This window comes from Amblyomma maculatum, chromosome 1, assembly GCF_055883805.1.
Source record: "Amblyomma maculatum isolate TAMU_Amacu chromosome 1, ASM5588380v1, whole genome shotgun sequence".
In the NCBI taxonomy this organism is placed as follows: domain Eukaryota; kingdom Metazoa; phylum Arthropoda; class Arachnida; order Ixodida; family Ixodidae; genus Amblyomma; species Amblyomma maculatum.
The window spans coordinates 351,639,316-351,649,978 of NC_139344.1; the positions used below are offsets into that span (position 1 = coordinate 351,639,316).

The 10,663-nt window shown below is 43.8% G+C and overlaps 1 protein-coding gene across 1 annotated transcript; it reads right to left on the minus strand.

Moving 5' to 3' along the window:
- Positions 1 to 3,590: 3,590 nt before the first annotated feature.
- LOC146207767 (uncharacterized) lies at positions 3,591 to 9,826 on the minus strand. The gene is made up of 5 exons (XM_084577565.1): positions 9,659 to 9,826; positions 7,477 to 7,603; positions 6,143 to 6,396; positions 4,128 to 4,631; positions 3,591 to 3,605 (listed from the first exon to the last, which is right to left on the minus strand). Exons 1-5 carry the CDS (start codon positions 9,824 to 9,826, stop codon positions 3,591 to 3,593), a joined length of 1,068 nt encoding a protein of 355 aa, XP_084433691.1.
- Positions 9,827 to 10,663: the final 837 nt, after the last annotated feature.

Below are 10,663 nucleotides of genomic sequence, written 5' to 3' on the forward strand. Positions count from 1 at the left end.
TGGAGCCACATATGTCGATTTCAGTCTCTATTTCAAACACTAGCAGAGCGTGTCAGTTAAGCAGCGAAACGGTATGACATCCCCTGGAACGCTGAAACAAATAACGATTCCGTCACAATACTTCAGTGGCAAGCGAGAAAGTTTTTTGCCACAGAAATATCTCTTGGGCATGCCGTTGTCCAACTCGCCGCTTCGGGGAATCGACAATGGCTGGCGGCACAGTTGCTCGGACCAGCTGTGACGCAAGCGAAACACGATGGGTATGGAGCTAGCGGAGAGGCATGCACCTCTAGACTCTTTAGTCGCTTGCTGTGAGCACGTCCTGTTCATGCCACTCCTGAGCCAAGTGAGGCTTTCGCCTTAATGAAGTTTCAGATGCCTTAGGGGCGCATCTGTTAATCGGTCCGGCTATCAGTCATAGCCGTGCACTCCGGCGGTCGCTTAAGCATCTACACTGCATCTTAATCTACCTTTAGAAGCACGGCCACTGTGCACACAATGTGATGTAGCGTTAGCTTTTGAGCACCTTTGTAGGGACAGCCTTTGCCCAACTAATATCGAATGATTTTGCTTGCAAATCAAATTTTAACTTTGCACCTATCGTGTTTAGATATTTTTTCTTTTTTGGCTATTTTTACTTCGACGCACTAGAGCTCGTACGGGCTCAACCTTTACAACGTCTTTAGAACGTTTACAATGTCTCAACCTTTTACCGAGATATATACTTTAATATCACATATATGCGCGCATTTCAAACAGCTGTCTCAAAACTGTTACTGCCATACATCACACATTTTCGTCGCATTTAAATGATTCGATGACGTGCTAATTTCATCACATCCGATTTGGATTTGATACGAGCGTTTCATAAGCCATGAACTTTGGGAATTGGCAATTGCGCGGTCCCCAAAATTTAAATGGAGTGCGTGAGTGGTGGACGTATAGCTTCCCAGCGCGCTTTTGCAGCGGAAGCTCACGACTCACCCCACATCTGTGAAGCTAGCATTGTCGCCGGCAGGGATTAAGCCGCACTTCGTCGTTCAAGGCTCCTCTTGGGTAGAACGAGAGAAATAAGATGGCTACACAGTATGGAATAGACACTGAACAAGGGCTGAGGGGTATAGCCTTAGTTCGCAAGCCAATTGCGAAAGTTTCGACAAGGTGACTTGTCAAAACGTTAGCTCGGCTTGCGAACTGAGCTCCTCTCAACCTTTGTTCAGTGCTCTTTCAAGGCTCGTCATGGGTGTTTTTAATGCTTCATTGAATAATTTGCTATTAGAACACGTTCCAAGAGAGTTGGCCTCCGGTGAACATCTTGTTCTGTTTCGTCACCAATGCAACCACTTTAAGAGGGCGTGCTCGCGATAGCAGCCATGGTTCGTACTTTGCAACACTTCAACCACTGAATTACAGTGCACCCGCGGTAAATGCTTGCAGTGAACGTGTCCCTAAGAACACTAATGAAAGACGAGTAAGTACTGTCGAAAATAATAAAACTGCAAGATGGCTGCGGCAGACCATAATTATCTTCATGTGATAATTCTGATAGAGCGCGCTTGAAAGGGATTCACCACGACCGGCGGGTTCTGTTTTACTATTCGCGATCCTTTGCCATAAATTAAGAAGACAAGAGATGTTATGACAAATATATTTTACACCTCGTTGCTCTTCCTGAACTCTTGCTGGCAGTTTGTAATGCGTTACACAACTTGCTATAAGAGGATTCGATAAGAACTTGGAGTTAATGTATGTTTGAGTTATGAAAATGCAAAAGTAACAGATGAAGCGAAGACCAACGAAAGTAAATATTTTAAGAGTTTGTTATTAAGCTTAGTCTGCAAATATAGAAAATCTAGAGTTCGTAGGCTATAGCTTTTGCTTCCTCCAACGCTATTAGCAAATACAATTTGCTTAAATTTCCAGTCCTCTTGCACTGAGTGTCATAAAAAAAATTGATGCGCACTAAGTCTCAGTGCAAGAGTGCATATCAATAATTCGCCTCACAAGCAATCGTACAATATAGCCAAGTATATAGATCATGCCATCTGAGAAGTTCAACACGTGAACAAATTTTTTCGCTGCTGTCGTGCTGAAGAAAAGAGGTAGAAAGAGCTGTAATACCGCGGAAAGAGATGATTCGTCTGAAGCAACCTTTACACGAGAAGTTGCCGAACGATACATCAGTAAAGAGCTCGGTGGGGTTAGTTGCCTGCGGTAAAACGAATGCTTTCATTTTGTCTTTAAAAGAAGCAGCGAAAGCGGAAGCTGTTGTTTCGCATCGTACTGCTCGAATGTTGCTCACACATGCAAGGGCGTTTCGTGCTCACTCACCTTGCAGATAGCACCACATCCATTTGCTGTCGAAGTCTTCTATACCTAAAAAAATCCTGGTCCTCGCCTTGACTTCGGTGGCTGTCGGCTTCTTACAGATAAGTTCAGCGCAATTTAGTTATATTATTTTCTTTTCAACTCCAACCTTCCTATTATTTTATTTTCACCTCCAACTTTCGATGCCCATAATAAATACTGGCGTGGAAGCTTGGTGTATGAATGCGTAAATAAAATACACTTCACCGCTTTGAAAATACGAATAATCATGTGAGATTTCCACAGTATGACCACTGTAGCGACCACTACGATTTCATTTGCTACGGTTTCAGCTCTCCTCAAACAGGCCCCTTGACAAGTTCAGAAATGGTCAATCAAAGGGGAAGCGCCAATCGACTTTATTTGCAATGCGCATCTTTCACAACAGCAATCCGTTGGATTATACGCGATGAAATTTACGTCTTGAAATTATTTGCAAGGAAGCAAATTATTGTCGGTTAGTGCGTTCAACCCACAGCACAGCTGTCTGGCTCCTATGCTGAAAAGAATGTGAGGGTTTAGGGGACAGCTGGAAATGAGCACATTGGCGTGGCAGCGCCAGGGCTTTTATTGTTTCCTTCCCAGATTGTATATATTGTTCGAAATACAGCTTATAAAAATACAAAATATGTCAGTTTACACAAGAAATTTAAGCAATGGTAAAATGGCAAGGTGTTGAACTATACATACATTTCCGAAAGGCAAGCGACGTTTTCGATGTGAACATATATGGCACAATTATTTCTGCCCCGAAGGTTTCCCTACGTTTATGAACCAAGTTGGAAAGTTCGCAACTAAGAGCGACATGCTTCAAACCAGCTGCCCACAAACAAACAATAAATGATAGACGAAAGCAAAGACGTGCCTATGTATAGTCAATATAAGCTGATGAGTCACTGCAGCGCTTTTGTGCTAGATATCGTACACAAAGAAGACTAAAGATTTGTACGTGTTGCACGGAAGCAGTGCAAAGACTATGAACGAATATGCAATATTGAAGGTGGCAGTCCTATAGCCTCTTTCCCCGGCGTGCTGCTGCAGGCGCATCCGTTCTTGTCCATTTCACTAAATTCACACATTAGAGCAAAAGTGGAAACTCATAAAACATATTTCAAAATATTTTCGGAAGTTTCCATTGAAACCGTTGGTGGATCAACCTGATTGCTAGGCATTGTCTACGCCACTTAAAAAAAAAAAAAAGATATCGCTTTCAAAGCGATATCTTATGGCTTATGTTCCTGCGAACAAAAAAAAAAAGGAAATATGACATGCATTAGGCATATATATTGATCCAAAATTACAATGCATCTTCAATCAACTGCTTGGAAAAAAAAAAGAAACATCGTGTCTTCAATATATCATTGGGGATTGACAGATTCCTTATATATATACTTGCAGGGCACAATGCAAAGCACATTCCAAAATATTGTGCATGGCATTCACGGTTTCTATCAAACGTTCGCAAAGCAGCGTGAACGTCAGAAGTATTGCAATATTATATACAGTTTAGCCTAGCAATATTGTTCTACTTAGTTTCAAAGAATTGTTCTGACCTGGCAATAACGATGCCGAAATTCGTACATCCGCAAGGTGGAGATGCACCTGTTCCCATAAATATATCCGCAAATACGGTAGGGGCCGGGCCAGCATGAGGCAATTTTAATATTTTTCTGTACAGTTTGTCGGTTCCACTTAACTGCGCAAGGTTTAAATGTGTAGAAGGCATCGTTCTACTTCAAAGGAAGATCTAAAACGGTTACGATCACTGGCGTCTCGAGGGTATCTGATGTCCCTACGTCGCCACCCACTTCGAAAACAAATACGTAGCCACTTTCGTCAAGGGCGACAGAACACGCTACTCCCAAAATCGCCGCTGCACCAGCGAAAACGTCACATACTGCTTTCATTACCCGCTTGTTCAAGCGATCTTCTTGAAAGACCATCACTAGAACGTTGTCTAAATTGACAAACCCACTCCGCACAATTTCGAGGTGGTCACTCATCTGGAGCAGCGTGGTGAACCCTTTGTACTTGGAGGATGTTGCCCGCAAGTTCTCGCCGAATGTGATCGCACCCCAGAAGGCGTGCGGGAGGCAGCGGCTCCTGGGAGGGGGATTCAGTACTCTCAAGCACGGGGTCCACAGAACACAGCTTGCCATGTAGTCCATCCTCGGCGAGTTTATGAATGCTCTCACAGTGAAGGCACTGGTAGCATATAACGCGAAGCGCGCTGGTTCATGTGTTCTTGGGTGGTGGAATATTACCTGCAGATTCACAAACGTTCGAAATAATCGCAAGCATACTTCTCAGTGCGTTCCCCTCGCACATGCTAGTTTGCGTTTCACATAATCACCAATTCCTTAATTTGTGCCTATACTATCTTTCACATTATCAGGAAGACCACCGAACATTCATAAAACGCCCCGTTTTAACGAATCTCCGTTTTAACGAAGCCAAGTGCAAACGTTTCTGCGTGGCTGATGAGTAGCGTGTCTACCCGAGATCCATCTGAAAAGATCCAGCCGAGTTCCTCTATTTCTTACCGGCAGTCTTCTATATCTTGGACGAACTTGTTGACAATTAACACATGCGCCGATAGCTCTCTAATTACTTTATCATTGTATTATGTAATAGGAGCTAAGCAGCAAGGAAGGAAAGACGCATATTTCATCATCATTTCATCACTTATTCACCCTTAAAAGTCTTTAGATTAGGAACTAGATAAAGGGCTAATGGGAGGAGGTGGGTGTAGCCGTAACATAATAAATTTGGTACCATAATCTTCAGCAGATATATAAGGTACAGGTTGTGTATGGTAGATCAACACAACAATTTAAAACAATTTATCAACATAAAAGGAAACAGCGGCTCAAGTAAACACACACACACACACACACACACACACACACACCCACACACACACACACACACACACACACACACACACACACACACACACACACACACACACACACACACACACACACACACACACACACACACACACACACACACACACACACACACACACACACACACACACACACACACACACACACACACACACACACACACACGCGCGCACACGCACACGCACACGCACACACACGCGCACACACGCACACGCACGCACACACACACACACACGCACACACACACACACACACACACACACGCACACACGCACACACACACACACACACACACACACACACACACACACACACACACACACACACACACACACACACACACACACACACACACACACACACACACACACACACACACACACACACACACACACACACTCACTCTCTCTCTCTCTCTCTCTCTCAGAAATGTAGAAAAAAACTTGACGCAGGGGAGAACTTAGTCATCAGTACTTGAATTACGCTGTTAGCAAATGCCTGAATTTACTTGGCTCTCTTTCGTGACAATGCATTCAGATTGCTCATTCCATAAAGCTTTGGTGGCGGGTAGAAAAGATCTATTAAACGAGTACGTGAATACTTCTATGGCGGGAGCAGTACGGAGTTTCTTAGCAGTGGAAAGTTATAATAGAATTGGTAAATAAACAAAGCCTTGAATTTGCACGACGGAGCGCCAGGGGCTGAAGATCGAGGGATCTCTTGTTATCAGTTATGTCACATCGTCTGTCATATTGCGATCCGATGATACTGGCCTCATAATTTTGGATGGCTTCAAGATGAAATTTCCGCGGGTGATTTTACGGATAAAAAGGGGTGAAAAGGAAATTAATCATCTGACTGACCTTTTGAGTTTTGGCGTCTACTCTTCGTTCTAGCCTGTTGAAAAGAACAGCCCTGGTTTCGGGTCGGCGGCATGATTCAAACAACGACCACTCAGTCTCGAACTCGGCACCGAGCGACTCGAACAACACCAAAACGCAGAGTCGAGACGCCCTCGTTTCTTCGAGCCCACGGTACTGTATCCAAGCGGGACAGCTCACGTCAATCCGAACCACGCTGGTGTCTTCGGAGAAGCACGAAGCTAGGCAGCCAGTGTCTGCAAAAATAGCGCCGAGGCAATCACAGCGCGGTATTTCGGGAGTAGGTGGATAGAGCAGGGGAGGGGGGGGGGGGGGGGGGGCATTTGTTGCAGGTTGGTAGCCAATAATGGCTTGAAACAGCTCTGCTGCGTTCTTTCTTTCTTATGGGTGTATCTTGGCTCAGGGGCATCATCAGAAAGTTTGATAACGTCGTCATCTACAGAGGAAACAAGGATGAATCAATGCAATTGTTTTTAGTGAACAACAATTGTAAGACCGCTTCCGACTATCTTGATGTTTGTTCTGCCTAAAAAACTTTTACTGCTTATCAAATTAAAAAAATTAATAAGAAATTCAACTGTTATTTTTCTTCTCATCACCAGGTGTGACGTTCAACCGAGACCCCCTTAACCTCCGCTTCGAACGGAATTGGAGCTGAACCTTTGAACTTTGAACTTTATTTGTTCTAAGTGCATTCACGTACAGTAAGGAGGCCGAAATTTCTGAATCCTGACAAAGCTCTCCCTCTCTAGTGTAAGCAAATCGCATTTGGCACATACTTGCAAAAGGAACAGGTGCACTAAATGCCACAGTTGCGTTCACACGTTTTCCTAGCCTCAAGAATCCGCAATTTACTGCGAAAACGGATGCTCGTGGCGACAATTCGCAACTGTATACTCTGGAAACAGTCCAGTAGTATTTCAAGCTGATAAAACAACTACATTGCGGAACGGTTCACTAGTGGCAGCGCGAGAGCCTTAAAATATTTGGTGTCCGCTGGCTTCCCTATGGTGTTACCTACTTGCGAGTGCTTCGAAAAGTACCTTTTTCAAGCGAAAGTTCTAGTATTTGCTCATTTCTCTTCTCCCACAACACTTCCACTCCTCCTAGGTGCACATCTTTTTCAGATTTTTTGCTCAGTAGCAGCGGATGCGACTTTATGCAATTTCACCAGGCCACACTTTTATGCGGATAAGAGCATGCCGTTAACAACCTTTTTTATCGCATGGTGTCAATGGCATATTAATTCTTTGAATCTGTATGGGAAAAATTTCTCATGGATGGATTCACTATATATAAGGGGCATTCCTACTCACCAAAATGTCTGTCCGAACACAAGACGAGGGCCACTGCGGGGTGCCTTAGCGCTCGTCTGGAAACACGCAGCCGATTTCGCAGTTCGGCAGCAAACGTTTCGCTCACACATGGAAGATCGCTTTTGTCCTATAACACAACAATAAGGGGTAAACATTCTACAAATGTTAAGGAGTTTCGTATAATGCGCTTATCTATGTTTATTATTAGTTAATGACATGCGTGATTGGTATCATCAATAACATTTCAGCTCCATCACAAACTTCTGAGAAATAATCGGGATGTACAGGAGTAGTCAAACGTTCCCAGGCCACAGGTTCTGCTTCCGTTCGGCAAATTCTGACACCTGAGATCCAATTAAAGCAATCAATTATTTCAGATATAAGAATAATAATTATTCCCACCTCCACACGTTTTTAGAGATTTGGGGGCGTCGTACTTGCCTGACTATACTTCCAAGAAGCAGACCCTGTGGCCTGGAAACATTTTATGTACATCACTTAAAGAGAAAGCTTTATTTTGTTTACTCACTAGTGAAAAAGACGGCTTCCCATAAGGCAACACGGTACTTAACTTAAACCGGAGCATCGACCGTGGTTACAAGCCTGTTGTAAGCAGCGCATTTCGAGGCTCTGTTTTTCCGTGTTTCCTCAAGCCATCATTCCTCTTACACTTACATGTTGAAACGGTGACTGAGGGCCGAGATATAAAAACAGCTTATTTTTTTCAATCCAGTTGTCGTGCTTATCTTCAGTTCTTTCAATCCCTAAGACGTCTAACTACTAATCGAACACTCGAAAGACTAATATACATCGATTCTCAAAATCACGGTAGTGCATCTGTCCCCTCTCTCTTTCTTTTTACTTCCTTCTACACCGACTGCAGAGCGATATTTCTATCTCTCTTTTTGGCCTGTCTCAGTGTGCCGGGCTTCACACACTGCCACCAACGCTAGACATTTATGTTAAAGCGTTAATTAAATACAGCCCCTGGCAGCAACAGGATAGTGCTGTGCTTCGGTGGAAGCTAATACGGGGTGACAATTTTTGAACATATTAACTAACGGCCGTAGTTACAAAACACGAGAAAATTATACGACCTCGGGACACAAGAAGAGGACACATCACAAGCGCTAAACGACAACACAAGCGCTTCTCTTTCTGTTCTGTAGTCCTGTCGTTCTTGCTCTGTTCAATATGAAATTAGCTACCAGTTTGCCCCAAATCCAAATATATATATTACAAACAATGAGATTAGTTTCATAATTGTTCAGGCAAAACATGCACCGTTCTGCGATCACATCGCAACACATATCTTGAAGAAACGTTCAAATATTTTATACAGGCTAAATAAAACAAGCATAAGGTATGAAAACTATAGCAAGAGAAAAGGTTTACTAAGAATTTCTGCACATAGAAGGACTTCTACCAGTATGATTATTTTTTGGAAAACATGTGGGAGCAATGCTAACTCCAGGTGAGTATATGGGCCGAATTCATAAACATGTTAGTGACCAATCAAGTGAATGAAATTTATCATGCCTACTGCCCCACTTTCTTTTTTCAGTGCGTCACTTGACTACAGCCGTGGTCATAATCTTATGCGACGTTATCACCACGAATAGTGTCTGGACTGGCCCAGTTATGAACCGTTCAAACATGCGACATGTTTACATCATTAGTGACCCAACTGGTTGTTGCCGAGCATATCTTCATCTTTTGTGGCACCAGAGATTTAGACAGAGCATCACTTCCTTCCATGCCTTACATTGTGGACAGATGTAAAGCTAATGCTGATTCCAGTACAGAGCAACCACTTCACGTGGTTCCAGTATTTTACAAAAGACCCGCTGTGTTTTCTTTTTTTCCAATGCGGTGGAAGTAATGCGTATAGCAATAAAGTGAAACTTAATTCACTGACTCCTACTTTACGCTCCTCAACAACGTTGTCTCGCTGAAACATTTTTGTATTCCATTTTACGTCAGTTAATATGAGCTTGGACATTCTAGATCAATCGCGACTTTTTCATTTGTTCAAGCTTCCCGATATCTTAAGTGTGTCAACATAAAATAGCTGCAGCCCGAATGATTTAATCAGGGTAGGCTATTATAAGCACCACTAGGTGGCGGGAGGTAGCGCCTACAAACCTCACGCATGACTCCTGAGAGCATTTGGCCATCTTACCTCAAGCTGAGCGAAGAACCGAAGCCTTTTGCCGAGCAGCGATAGGGTGACCTCCTCCCAGAGCGCGTCGAAACGCGCGCAGCTGAGGAGGTCTTCCGCTGGGAGGCAAAGAAGAATTTGATATACCACTGGGGTACAGCGAAAGGCCATCTCGGCCGCGGCCCCCATCGCCCCCCTTCTTCTTGTTCTTCTTCTTCTCCCTTTATGTAACATACCCATGAAAGGGGATTGGCCAGGGTCCTTCTTCTTCTTCTCCTCCCTCGTTGTATTGGCCAGGGTTCAGTGTGGACTGCCAAATGTACTTCACGAACTTCACCCCTCTCTTCTTCTGTGTATGTGTTCGCACACAACTGGCGGTTGCATTCATGCTTCTCTGCCTCATAGTATTCAAGTCGTTCTCGTAAGGAAAAGAGACGGGGATAAAAAAACGAATAAAGTGCAAAGCATGCAATGGCAGGCGCATCTGTTCCGCGCCAATTACGCCATGGATTTTGTTTACTTGGTTTCGTTCGCTACACGAAGAACCTCTCGCTGATATCTATAATTGGTGGCATCGCTTTGACAGGTTAGATATTTGTTAGGATGCCAGCATGAGCAGATATGCATTATATCGAGAACAAAACAAGAAAATTACATGTGTAAAGGTTGCATACATCTGCTGGTTCTACGTAGCCACCACAGCAATTCAAAAGAACAGTGTGAGAATGAAGATATTTATCTTGCCGGAGACATATTAGTGTAGATGTACTATAGCGGTTAACCGGGCCCCTCCTGCGCACGCGCATTCACAAAGCTGGTGGCAATCGCGGCACTGCACCTGCGGAGTTCGAGAAACCTGTATGTGTCTACGGTAGTATAAGTCTCCGGCAAGTTAAATCTCTCTGCTAATCAAAAAGAGAATCGGGTCAGGAATCGATATCTTCCCACTGTTATTCAACACGCGTGTAGAAAACGTACTCATGGGTTTGACTTGGGATGAGGGGGAATAAATGAAGATAGCGACAT

What these genes read in the sequence shown, in the direction of transcription:
- LOC146207767 (XM_084577565.1), bottom strand. Translation starts at nt 9,826, where the DNA reads ATGGGGGCCGCGGCCGAGATGGCCTTTCGCTGTACCCCAGTGGTATAT. An exon ending in GGTTCTTCGCTCAGCTTGAG is followed by an intron (nt 7,604 to 9,658) that starts GTAAGATGGCCA and finishes GTTGTGTTATAG; the next exon opens with GACAAAAGCGATCTTCCATG. An exon ending in GTGTTCGGACAGACATTTTG is followed by an intron (nt 6,397 to 7,476) that starts GTGAGTAGGAAT and finishes CTATTTTTGCAG; the next exon opens with ACACTGGCTGCCTAGCTTCG.